This window comes from Psammomys obesus, unplaced genomic scaffold, assembly GCF_907164565.1.
Source record: "Psammomys obesus unplaced genomic scaffold, mPsaObe1.curated_primary_1811, whole genome shotgun sequence".
In the NCBI taxonomy this organism is placed as follows: Eukaryota; Metazoa; Chordata; class Mammalia; order Rodentia; family Muridae; genus Psammomys; species Psammomys obesus.
In genome coordinates this window covers 39,465,523-39,479,380 of record NW_026587216.1, presented here as the reverse complement: position 1 = coordinate 39,479,380, position 13,858 = coordinate 39,465,523, and the positions used below count along the sequence as shown (strand labels likewise).

The 13,858-nt window shown below is 41.3% G+C and overlaps 1 protein-coding gene across 6 annotated transcripts in view; it reads left to right on the top strand.

Moving 5' to 3' along the window:
• Asph (aspartate beta-hydroxylase) overlaps positions 1–13,858 on the top strand; it is a 202,511-nt gene that overhangs the window by 154,598 nt on the left and 34,055 nt on the right. For all 6 annotated transcript variants that reach the window (XM_055603353.1, XM_055603350.1, XM_055603352.1 and 3 more), the window contains one exon: positions 1,231–1,368. In XM_055603353.1, the coding sequence (XP_055459328.1) occupies positions 1,231–1,368 (138 nt within the window). The remainder of the gene's footprint in view (positions 1–1,230; positions 1,369–13,858) is intronic.

The following is a 13,858-nucleotide window of genomic DNA, read 5'->3' as shown; positions in this document are numbered from 1 at the left end:
TATTGATCAAAACATGTATATTTATCCAAGTATGAATATACATGCCTATAGTCTTAGCCCTCTTCTCAGGAAGCCAGGGCAGGAGAATTAGACGTTTTAGGCTACCCTGGTCCTTATGAGGAGACACTGTATAAGAGGTAAGGAGGGATGTACATTTTTAAAAACACAGCTCTCAAAGGAGCAGTCTTTAGACCAGAGGCAGCAGTGGAGCTGATGGTACTCATTGTGCCACTAGAAAACTTTTCTGTGCAGACAATGGGCGGGTGAGGCAGGCAGCCTGAGGGCAGGGCCACTTAGGAGCATATGGTGGGCCCTCATTTGGGCCAGCCATATGGACTGAGTACTCTGCAGGCAGCTGTTCCCTTCCCCCCCCCCAAAAAAAAGCTAGTTTTAGATGCCAGTTATATCACAAGAGCCAGCTTGAAACTATGAGTGCTGTCCCTTATAGCCGAAAATGTACACATGTCATGAACAAAGGTTTCCTATTAAAAAGTCTGACATACATACTATGTCTGTCATAGTTAAAGCCACCACACTATGCCAACTCTGAATAATATTTCCTTTTTCTCTATTCTGTCTCCATGGGGCATCAAAGACAGTAACTAGGAAAAGAATTTGCTCTTGATTCCAGCAGACCATTTCAGTAAATACCAAATGTGTTTGAAATCGTTTAAACCATAATCCATTCCTTTACTATATATATCACAAAATGAAAGCTAAATACAAGCGTGGCCTCCTTTGGTGTCTTTAAGTTATGTGTGTTCTCAACAAATGAGTTCTAAACTGGCTTAGATACGTGGAAACCAAAATAGGTGGGACATGAGTCCAGAATCCACAAAGCTGACAGCCTGAGATTGGAAATAAAATGCCGCTGCTCACTTATCCTGACGGCTTATAGAAGCTAGTTAGACCGCAGAATTTTCACCAGGTCTCATTGGGTAAGATCTTTATTTAATTATCTCAAGGTACAGACAGCCCCTGTATTAAGATAGGTCATCATTTTTCAGGCCTTTCAGTTTTGTTGGGTATGAAACTGACAGTTTTGTCTGCATTCAGTAGAAATCACACTTTGAATTTAGACTTTTGAGTTCTTCCCAGGGAAGCAATCTATAGCACCACATTCTCTGTGATGCTGAGCAGTGGTGATGAGCTTACAGTAACTCTTTTAATTTTGAAATAAAAATGTTTCCTTGAAAAGAACAGTGTGAAGTAGTCTTTCTGCTCCTGTAGGCGTATAAATGGTACGAGCTTGGCCACAAGAGAGGGCACTTCGCTTCTGTCTGGCAGCGTTCCCTCTACAATGTGAATGGTCTGAAAGCTCAGCCGTGGTGGACGCCGAGGGAGACTGGCTACACAGAATTAGTAAAGGTGAGTGTTAACTTCCTCAGCAGTCCACCCAGCCCACAGGTTGTGGAAGGGATGTTAGAGAAAAAGGTGTTTTATTTCTAGTAAAGAATCTCCTTCTAGCCAAGCCCATCATCTGTACATTTCTGTCTTACTAGCACCCAAAGCCAGCTCATTAATCTCTGATCACACAGAGACCTTTTCTAACTCAATGCTCTAAAATCCTCACACAATCCTTCCCAAAACAACACAGTCAAGTTCATCACAGCAGCATCCTGTTCCAGGTACCAATTTCTGGCCTATTTTGCTTTCTGTTGCTGTGATAAAACACTGATCAAAACCAACTTGGGGAGGAAAGGGTTATTTCATCTTACAGGTTATAGTCCATCACCAAGGGAACCCAGGGCAGGAGCTCACGGTAGAAACCTGGAGGCAGACACTGAAGCCAGAGACCATGGAGGAGTGCTGCTTGCTGCATTGCTCCTCATAGCTTGCATGAAGGGGTGGCACTGCCCACGGTGGGCTGGACCTTTCTCCATAAATCATTAATTATACGCATACACAAAAAGGTGCCCCCACCAATCTGCTCGTGGGCCAACCTGTTGAAGGCAGTTCTTCAATACAGGTCCCTCTTTCTAGGTGACTCTAGCTCCAGTTATTGACAAAAACTAACCTGTACGGTGTTAGATGACAAGGAAGAAAATCTGTGTGGACTGACAGTCTTTAAACTTTTTGATCGTAGTAGCCCCCTGGTACCCTTAAAAAATTACTGAGCTTTATGGAGGGTTTTTTTGTTTTGTTTCGTTTCGTTTGGGGGAGTAGGGAGCTGTTATTTCCTATACAGTGATCAAAAAGTAAAGCTGAAATAAAAATTTAGTTCTATGTGTATTATTTAAAAATACTGTCATCTTATGGCAGTATGAATAATTATATTTTCTAAGTGGAAAACGTGGTGAGAAGATTGAAATTATGACACATTTTTCAAGTCTTTTCGGTTCCCATTTTAGTAAAAGGCAGCAGGAATATGTTGCTTGTTTCCCACTTCTGTTGTGTTACAGATCACACAACCCCTGGAGACTCCTTTGTGCCTGATCCCGAGGGAACATGCTAAGAGCCAAGTGTTCCTCTGTGTTATCTAGAAGATAGTTTGGGCCTTTGAAATTTCTGAAGGGTCCAGACCCAGGAAATCCTGGACTATACTTTGAGAACTTCTGGCCTTGACAGAACAAAAAAAGCTATAAATGTTTTTATAAAGGATCATAAGAGGGCTGGAGAGATGGCTCAGAGGTTAAGAGCACTGTCTGCTCTATCAAAGGACCCAGGTTCAACTCCCAGCTCCCACATAGCAGCTCACAACTGTCTGTAACTCTATAAATGGAAGCAAAGTAATTCTGACAACTTAATAGCTATAAGACACGAGAACAGTTTTTTTTTCCTTTTTTTATTTATTTACTTTTTTATGTGGATTATTGTTTTGCCTACATGTATGTCTGTGTGTGAATGTCAAATCTTAGCGTTGTAGACAGTTTGTGAGCTGCCATGTGGTTGCTGAGACTTGAACCCTGGTCCTCTGGAAGAGCAGTTAGTGCCCTTAACCTCTGAGCCATCTCTCCAGCCTTACATCAGTAGATTAAATCTAAATTTAAAGGTTACATATGATTTTGGTAGAGATAACCAGGCTTACATTTGCTTTAGGTTAAATGTGTTCTTAGGCACATTAATAAGATGAGACTGGGTATTGATTTCCTAATAACCTCTCTATGTTGTTTTATATTTCAAATGAAATAGTGTATGTGATTGGTCAGATGGGCTTCCATGTTTGCCTCAGCAGTTTGTGGAAGATAATACGGTTTTCTAATAACTAAAGCTCTTATGTATGAGGAAGGCAAGGGTGACAAACGTTACTAATTCTAAAACCTGGATAATGGACATGGCTAGCTCCTTGTTCTTTGCTTTTTACCTTTGGGTATATGTTTTAAATTAGTCACATTTTTGTATGAAAAAATCACCTGAGATAAGATGTCTTTAAGACTCACTAGACTTAACTGATCAATTTGGTCTCCCTGGTAAGAAAAGCTGCAACATGATTCCAATGTACTTATGAAACAGGCCTTATTCTTATTTGACTTTGTTCTTATTTCCTTTATCTGCATGCTTGTGATCATGCACTCTGGTTTTAAAGCCAATTTCCCTCCCTCAGGCTCTGCAGATCAGAGAAGGATGTGAGGATTCTTTTAAGAGGCCCCACATCTGAATAGAAAGCACAGGAACATCTTGATGCATCCACAACTCTTAGTGCTGTGGACTGTTTTCTTTTTCCTCATAAGGATTCTTCTTTCCTCAGAGCACACACTGAGCTCTGCTGATTCTCCTGTATCAATTCGCATTTCCTGGACTCTTAGGGAGATGGGCTATCTGCTGCAGGATGCTTTCAAGTTCATGTGACAGAAATGAAACCCAAAGATTGCTTCCACAACAGGGAGTCTGATTGATTTTCGTAGCTGGAAGCCTGGTATTAGAACAGATGCCATGTGGGGAACAGTTAGGAAAAAGGTTTCTTGGTGTTACGAGTCCTCCTTGGTCAGCTTTGTCCTCCCTGTGAGAGAGCTGCCAGCAGCACCAGGACCTGGGTGGAGAAGAGTGAACATGCGTTTGGGCTACCACACAAACCCTGGAGACTTCCAGACAGACCCTTTCCTATTGAAAACCTATGGGTACTCACAGATACAGGGGAGCCTGAGACACAGAGTAGCTGGCAACAGGCGCACAGGAGGAGGCCACCAACCCAGAACAGTGGCCTGGCCTTGCAGTCTTACTGAGCCAGTTTGAGGGGCAAGGCCATGTGGAGTTGTCTATAAGCCAACACATACACCCAGAGGGCTTCCTCTGAGCTGACTGGGGGAGGTGGGTACCCTAACAGAGCCATGGTGCTGCTGGGAAGGCAGCCTACAGTGCTGGATGTTCTGCTGCCTCCGAGCATGTGCTTGCGCGCAAATGTTTGTTTGTTTGTTTTCTGTTCATTGTTTTCATTTTTGTCATTAATTTTTTTAGAGCTATCTTTACTTTTTGTGGTTTTTCTTCTATGAAAATGTTGGGTAAAGCTATACTACCAAATAGACTCTGTGGTCCATGCCCAACTAAATTAACCTTATCATTCACTGTGAAGATTTACATACCATGTAAATGTCCTTCCAACCTGATGCTTTTAGCCAGAATCTTGGTTCGTTTGGGATGCTATAACAGAATCCCAAGGACAGAACGTCTTGGCAATGACACAGATGCAGTTTTTAAGATTCTGTATCTGAGAAGTCTAAGATGAACGTATCCATAGATTCAGTGTCTGGTAGGAACTTGCATCCTAGTTCACAGATGGTAGTTACTCACTGGGTCTTTGTACAGTGGAAGAGAAAAGTCAACATTCTGCCAGTACATTACTAAAGTTAGGATTGCATCAAGACAAACTAGATTATTTTAAATAAAGTGCTAACATCCACCAAGCTATTAAAAAAAAAAAAAAGATAGACATTAACAAGTGCTGGTATGTATATGAGAAACTGAAACCTTTAAACACTTCAGATGGGTGTAGAAAATGGTGCAGCAACTTTGGAAAACAGTGTGGTTCCTTCTAAAATAGTTGAATATAGAGTCCGTGCATAACCCAACAATTCTGTTCCAGTAAAATCAGGGTCCTTTAAAGTCAGGAACAAGTAGACAAAATGTGGTATTATCTATACTACAACAGTTAAAAGTAATGGAGTCCTTCTCCCTTTCCATCTGACCCTAGCTTATCAGGTCTGACCGGGACTAGTTGCATTGTCCTCCTCTGTGGCCTGGCAAGGCTGCTTCCCCCTCAGGGGGAGGTGATCAAAGAGCCAATTACTGAGTTCATGCCAGAGACAGGCCCTGTTCCCATTACTAGGGAAACCCACTTGGATACTGAGCTGCCATAGGCTACATCTGTGGAGGGGTTCTAGGTTATCTCCATGAATGGTCCTTAGTTGAGTATCAGTCTCAGAAAAGACCCCTGGGTCCAGAATTTTTGGTTCTGTTGTTCTCTTTGTGGAGCTCCTGTCTTCTTCAGGTCTTACTATCTCCCCCTCCTTTTGTAAGATTCCCTGCACTCTGCCCAAAGTTTGGTTATGAGTCTCAGCATCTGCTTTGATACCTCCCCTATCAGTGGACTTGTAGAGGGCCATGGAAGGAGATGAGGGAAGGAGGGTGGGATGGGGAGGGAATGAGGATGGGGGCTATAGCTAGGATACAAAATGAATAAACTGTAATTAACATATAAATAATAAAAATTTAATAAAAAAGTAATGGAGTCCTGATATCTAGTTGAACATAGATGAACTTTAAAAAAAAAAATCATGCTAAGTAAAAACTGGCTAGGCAGTAGAAGAGCACATATGAAGAGTTCATATGAACTTTTCTTACTAGGTCTGTTTGGGATGCTATAACATCAAATCAACATAGGCAAATCAACAGACACAGGAAATAGATGGATATTTTCCACTGTCCAAATGGTTGGGAAAATGGGAGTGGCCTCTAATGAGAAAGGGCTACTTTTTGAAGTAAAAATGTTTTGATATTAAAATGTTAATGATTTCCTCGACTCTGAATCTACTAAACTCCACTGCCTGCTTAGATTTTCTGAGTCATTCCACTAGCTATGTGACATTGGCTATGTTCTCTATATTTCAGTTTCATTATCTGCAAAATGTGCATGGCATTCAGTCTGCCCGTGTTCTGAAGGTTTAATGAGTGGGAATGCTCAATAAACATTAGATATTGTTATTATGATGTTTGTAATCTTAATTACATGATTTTATGCATTTTAGAAAGCAACTGGAAAGTTAACTTTGAAGTATCCTGTATTATTGGAATAATAATGTAATAATTAACATCCATTAAATGCTGCATACCAGCCATCAATGTGCTGAGCACTTTTGTGTAATATTTCTAATCTAATCTTTACAGCAATGAGTGAAATAAGGATGAGAGAACTTAAGACACTTGCCTAAGTTCCATCCTCAAACTGGATTTTAATCCAGTTCACCTTACCCTTAAATCCATGTCCTTAGAAAAAGTGGGGAAGAGCCTTGAACTCATTGGTATAGGAGACAACTTCCCGAACAGAACACCAACAGCACAGGCTCTAAGATCAACAATCATTAAATGGGACCTCATAAAACCGAAAAGCTTCTGTCAAGCAAAGGACACTGTAGTCAGATAAAAAACAACTGCCCACAGCCTGGGAAAGGATCTTTACCAGCCCTATATCTGACCCTATATCCAGAATATCTAAAGAACTCAAGAAGTGAAAAAGCAACAAATCAAGTAATCCAATTAAAAAATGGGGTACAGGGCTAAATAGAGAATTCTCAAGAGAGAAATATCGAATGGCAGAGAAACACCTAAGGAAATGTTCAGCACCCTTAGTCATCAGGGAAATGCAAATCAAAACAACCCTGAGATTTCACCTTACACCCATCAGAATGGCTAAGATCAAAAACTCAAGTGACAGTACCTGCTAGGGAGGATATGGAAAAAGGGGAACCCTCTTCCATTGCTGGTAGGAATGTAAACTTGTACAACTACTTTGGAAATCAACATGGCACTTTCTCAGAAAATTAGGAATAGTGCTACCTCAAGATCCAGCTATAGCACTCCTAGGCATATATCCAAAAGAGGCTCAAGTACACAACAAGGACGTTTGCTCAACCATGTTCATAGCAGCTTTATTCATAATAGCCAGAATCTGGACACAACCCAGATGTCCCTCAACTGAGGAATGGATACAGAAGTTGTGGTATATTTACACAATGGAATACTACTCAGCTATTAAAAACAAGGAAATCATGAAATTTGCAGGCAAATTGTGGGAACTAGAAAAGATCATCCTGGCTGAGGTATCCCAGAAGCAGAAAGACACATAGGGTATATACTCACTTATAAGTGGATATTAGTCATATAATCTAGGATAAACATACTAAAATCTGTACACCTAAAGAAGCTAATCAAGGAGGACCCTGCGTAAAATGATCAATCCTTATTCAGAAAAGCAAATGGGATGGACATTGGAAGAGGGAGAAAACAGGGAACAGGACAGGGGACTACTACAGAAGGCCTCTGAAAGACTCTACCCAGCAGGGTATCCAAGCAGGTGTTGAGACTCATGGCCAAACTTTGGGCAGAGTGCAGGGAATCTTACAAAAGGAGGGGGAGATAGTAAGACCTGAAGAGGACAGGGGCTCCACAAAGAGAGCAACAGAACCAAAAATTCTGGACCCAGGGGTCTTTTCTGAGACTGATACTCAACTAAGGACCATTCATGGAGATAACCTAGAACCCCTGCTCAGAGTAGCCCATGGCAGCTCAGTATCAGAGTGGGTTTCCCTAGTAATGGAAACAAGGCCTGTCTCTGATATGACCTCAAGCGCTGGCTCTTTTATCACTTCTCCTGATGGGGGTGTTGCCTTACCTGGCCACAGAGGAAGACAATGCAGCAGAGTACTAATGAAATCTGATAGGCTAAGGTCAGATGGAAGGGGAGGAGGTCCTCCCCTATCAGTGGACTGGGGGAGGGGCATGGGAGGAGAAGAGGGAGGGAGAGTGGGATTGAGAGGGCTACAGCTGGGATACAAAGTGCATAAATTGTAATTAATAAAAAAAAAAAAATTCTTGTCCTTCCTTGTGCCTTACAGTGGCATTCAGAATTGTTGACATTTGCTTAGGGCAAACGTTCTCCTTTTGCTAGTTAAGTGTTTATTTCGTAATCGCATTTAACTGAGCTTCTGGGTTTTGGCATTTGCCTGATTCAAGGTCAGCTTTATTTAAGAAGTAGAGCAGAGGCTCCGTGTTAGTTTGATTCCAACATCATGGAATCTCAGTGTGGGTGACATCTGGGAGCTCCAGTCTATGTGATACTATTTTACTTTGCTACCTTAACTAACAAATATTAATATCATGCAAGGAACAATCTTTTAAAAAGAAACACATTTCAGTACAACTGCTTCCAGCAATGACTGAATATTGAGGAATTCACAAGTCTCATCACTCTTTAGTTGCCAAACACCCATCAAGATAATCTTCTATTTCAAAATTCCAGATTTGAACATCCTCGGTCATCCAGCCCTTGTTATCTTGAAATAGAGACCTTCCAGATAGGTGGCTGTCGTGTTGGGCCAAAACACTTACAAAATAATTTCTTCGAGTGTGTCTAAGTCCCTTGAGTGACTTGCATTAACTACCAAACTGTCTTCATTTGTCTTTATTTCAGGGTGTTCAGAGACAGAGTGAAGTTTCCTTGATGGTGTAGGATGAAGCGGAATAAAATGCAGCCTTGTTTTACATTCCCACTTGGTTGAGTTATCACCATTCCCCTTATTGTGTAACTTTTCATTCAGGAGCTCCGACACTTGCTTTATTAAGCTAGATGGAAGAAATAGAGAAAAGTTACAGTGGTATTTTCTCTTTGGGGTATGTGTTCATAAAAGTTGGTAGGTTGTAGCTTATAGTTCACAAATATCAGAGTGCCATGTTTCCGGGAGATATTTAACTTAGAAAAAATATTTAAAAATGAGTTAAATCTTTAGTAGATTAGCAACAGAACTAAGAAATCTGAGCCCAGGGGTCTTTTCAACCAAGGACCATGCATGGAGATAACCTAGAACTTCTGAACAGAGTAGCCCATGGCAGCTCAGTCTCCAAGTGGGACTAGTAAGGGGAACAGGGACTGTCTCTGTCATGAACTCAGTGGCTGGCTCTTTGATCACTTCCCCCTGATGGGGGAACAACCTTACCAGTCCACAGAGGAAGACAATGCAGCTAGTCCTGATGAGACCTGATAGGCTAAGGTCAGATGTAAGGGGACGAGGACCTCCCCTATCAGTGGACTTGGAGAGGGCCAGGGGAGGAGATGAGGGAGGGAGGGTGGGGTTGGGAGGGAATGAAGGAGGGGGCTACAGCTGGGATGCAAAGTGAATAAAATATAATTGATATTAAAAAATGAAAATTAGAAAAAATCTTTAGTGGGTTGAAAATAGAAATTATTACTTGGACAAGGAGAAGAGCCATATCACCTTGAGAATTCTACTCTCTGTCTGAGGCTAGCAGTTTGATCAGCACTAGTTCGTGGCTGCTTCAGATGTAAGCACCCATGCATAGATTCACTGTGGCATATTCCAAACACAGTGGCCAAGAGCAACTGAAGCTGTAGGTTATCCCTTTTTCCTGATACTCTACCTCCTTGTATTCAGCAGTTGGAGAAAAAAGAAAAAAAATGTCATGCATTCTACTCTAAGCTTCTCAGGCCAGATGCTCTGAGGTGTAAGCAAACAGCTTGTGGGAGAAGTTTGCCTTTCTTCCTACCGTGGTTTTATTTCGGCTGGAGAAGTTCCCAACAGTGCTAGGCCAGTGGTGTGACAGGGTGCACAGGAATGATTGATTAGAATGGTACTCTGTCCAGTTCCCTTAGATGCTGCTCTTTCCAAGAAGCCCATTGTGTCTGAATGACTTCACTTGGACAAAATGAGGGATTACCCAGTAGTTACTGTTAGGCTTTGACAGTTCTTTCTCCATGATTAAATATTTGACTGTTTTCAAGGAACTTGAACTTGCTTTGAAATGAAATGGACCGAGGAAACGAAAATGTCAGATTTACTGTGGAATTAAGCTACACATTAAGAGGATTAGCAATTTCACATAAAAATAAGTGCTGAGCTGTGGAGAAGCATCGAAAGCAATTCCTTAAGATTTACATAATAGTTTTTAATGTGTTTTTCTTTCTTATTGTTATTATCATTTATTATAATTTAAGGCACACTTCAAAACTTTTTGGACCACATTGGTGTCTTCACTGAAAATGACAATAAAACAAAAGATGAGGTGAAAGTCTGCGAGCCTTAAAAATAGGGAAGCCCACTGTTAGAGGCCAATAATGTTTTCTCTTCGCTCGGGCACTCTGTGGAAATAACTGCATTTGCCCAAGACTGTTTTATCTCAAAATTTAAGGTAACGACACCAGTTCCTCCTCTCTTCCAAGGTTTTGTTCAGACTCAAAATACAAAAAGAGGGAAGCAACCACCTCAGATGTCTCTGTGTGCAGTTTAGATGCCAGCATTGTGCTGAGAGTATAATTGGAGCTGTAGGGCAAAAGGCCTGCCTGCCAGAGTCACAGAGGACTAGGCTCAGCTACAGCTCCTAATACCACAACTGAAGAGCCAAGTGAGAGTGAAATGCACAAAGATTTTATCTGTACTCCTTGGGAAGAAGAGCAGAAAAAGGGCCCAGGCTCTCCAAGTTTATCCTCCGAGCCCTGACATGAGCTTTAGATGACAGTTCTGTGATTTACATGGCTATGGGCAGAAATAAGTGGTAGCCCAGTTTACAGCCTGCCTTTCATCCTGCCTTCAGTTGGTTATCTTGTAGGCCCAAGTGAGGAATCTATTTCTTTCAGCGAAAGCTGCTTTTAAGGGCCTCTAGAAGATCATCATATATAAGCCATGCATGGCAAAGAACAAAATATTGCATAGTCTCTGAGTTATTTTAAGCTGAAAGGTCATTTTTCTTCTCCAAAATAAATGAGTTTTCAATTATCTGTTAGCATGGGAAAAAAATGGCTTTATTGCCAACGCTTTTGAGAAACTCAGAGGGTAGCATTTGATATTTCAAAATGATTGTCTATAGTTCATATTTGGTAGGCTTAAAAATGCTCAACCAAGAGCTTCCTGGTCTGTGGCTTGATATACATATGTACAGATCAATGTTTTCAATGCACACATGTCCATGCTTATGCTTGTGTGTCTCGTTGGCCTTCAAAGTCCCTGAAGCCCTCAGCTTGGGATATTTCTTCAGGTAAATGCAGATGCCCAAAGACCAAGCTCAACAATAATAAAGCTGTGACCCTAAGGCCTGCAAGAGCCTGCCTGGTGAACCAACCAAGGAAAGCAGCTCAGTATACATTAGGGCTTGCAGAAGGCTTCACTCCTGTCTTTAGAGACAATCTGGGAAACTTGGCAGTGACTTGTCTAGCAGTAGCCCAAATGGCAGGGATCAGATTCATAATAACACCTTTTCTGGGTTTTGTCCATGGTTCCAACCTAACCAGAAAAAGCCAAGAAGGTGCTTCTAACTTACCTCCAGCAGATACTCTGCTTGTCAGACCTTCCATAGTCCTCCCTTGACCTCCCCTCTCCACCCCCCTTCAAAACATGGGTGGTCAAGCCCAAATCTCTTCAAGCCCAGAATAAATAGCTTCTGCTGTTTTTATTTGGCTGGTCCTGGTTTACCTTCACAGTAAGAAATGATGAAATACAAAGAGCTAGTCAGAATGCATTAAGGTCAGTAGGAAATTGTTTCTTTGATCTGTAGAGGTTGTATTACCATTATTGCACAGAGAATTTGCTGTGAGACTCTGTGTTTGCTATGGCCTGTGCTCTGTTCTACTGCCTCAGCTATGCCCCTCCCCCATTCAGGTGGTCCATACCTCCCCGTTGATGCTGTTTCCAAAGCCTGGCACATTACTGCACATGGCTTAGCATGCTAAGATTTAAGACAACTGATTTTACCTCTGAAAAGGGTATAAAAACTCCTAAAATAAGATAAAATAATCACCCTTCCAAAATAAGCTATGCAATTTTTAATATAAACCCTAAGCGTATTCCTAAGGAGTTAAGTAAGATTTGGTATATAATATATGGATGCACCATAGTTATCCTTTCATTCTAACTCCAATTAAGGGCATAGGTGTTGCCTACCCATCCCTTTGACCACACCCCTTCTTTTAATATACAACCAGAACCTGTCAAGTTTCCTGATATCACCAGAACCTTCTCAATTGCCTATCTGTAGTCTAAGTTTTTTTCAAACCACTAGTCACCCAGAACATCTCACTTAAACTACTCTGAGCCCTTTGAGTTCTTATATTATGTTTTTTTCTACAGATTAAAAGCATAACTTTTTTCTTTTTTCTAGAAAAGGGTTTCACTATGTAGACCAGTCTGCCCTGGGACTGAGAAATATGCCCTCTTCTACCTCTGTAGTGGTGAGATTAAAGGTGTGTATCCGCACACCCTGCAAAGTATATTTTCTCTCCCCTTTCTCCATGAGTTTTATTTGTATAAATTCACTGATCCTCTTGTTGATATTGAGTTATTTAGGTCCTCCTGCATGCTATTTACTTTCTTAGCTAGAGCAGGTTCTGACTTGAACATGTTTTACTGTGGTGGCTGAATCACATCTCTCTCCCCAATTCACATGTTGAAGTGCTAACCAAAAGTATCTCAATATGTGATGATATTCGAAGATAGGACCTTTACAAAGGTGATTAAATTAAACACAGGCCATTAAGGAGGGCCCTGACCCAGTCTACCTGACACCCTTCTAAGAGCGTGGGATTTAAATCCATAGATAGAACCGAGAGGTGCTCAGCTTCAGAAGACAGGCCAGTGAGAAAACTGAATAGTGTGTTTCCGTATGGCTTTGGAGAGAAGAAGGCTTCTATTCGGTTGGCTTCTGATTATGATGCTCTGGATGTTGCCAACAAGACTGGGATCATCTAAACTGAGTCCAGCTGGTTAATTCTAAATATATACTTTTTCCACCATAAAAAAAGAGCCTTTAGTGTTAATTGCTCCTTCCCTGTTCCTCTTGGAGAAGCTTTTAAAATGAGGAACCTAGGGTAATTGGTAAGCAAGTTACCCAGAATCACACAGCTGATAGGTGGCCGAATCAAATTTGTAATATAAGCAGTTTATCTGAGAAACAGAGGAAGGAGGTAGGGAAGGGAGGGGGAAGCAGAGAATGAGGAGGAAGGGGGAAGAGGAGTGGGAGGAAGAAGGTCTAAAAGGCGCCAGGTGCCCAAGAACAACACTTAAAACAGCATAAGGCAGGGATGTTTTTAAAGTTATAAAAAGACATTGGTCTTAGCAATGACTTCCTGGCATTCAAAATTACAAGCCCCCAAAAGCCAAAAATAGGCCAATGGGATAGCATTATACTTTTGTGCAGTAGAAGCAGTCAATAAAGTGAAAAGGCAGCCTACGGAATTCGAAAACATTTGCAAAGTAACTGTATAATTAAGATTTCGTAACTAAGATATGTGAGGACTAAGTATACACCTCAAAGGCAAATATTATGATTTAAAATGGCTAAGACAGTTTCCCAAGGAATGTGTACAAATGACCAATGGGTGTGTGAAAATGGCCAACATCATTAGTCAAGGAAATACAAACCCAAGCCATGATGAGATGTCACATCACTCCTGATAAATAGGAAGAAACAAGTGCTGACAAGGATGTGGAGGAAAGAGCGCTCCCCGGCATCAGCGGAGTATAAGTCAGTACAGTATGTAAAATAGTGGGACGCTTTTTCACTAAACAATTAATAGCACTATAATAGCCCAGCAATCACGTTTTTGGATACATATACATATATACATATTTATGTGTATATATTTATGTATATGCGTGTGTGTGTGTGTGTGTGTGTGTGTGTGTGTGTGTGTGTGTGTGTG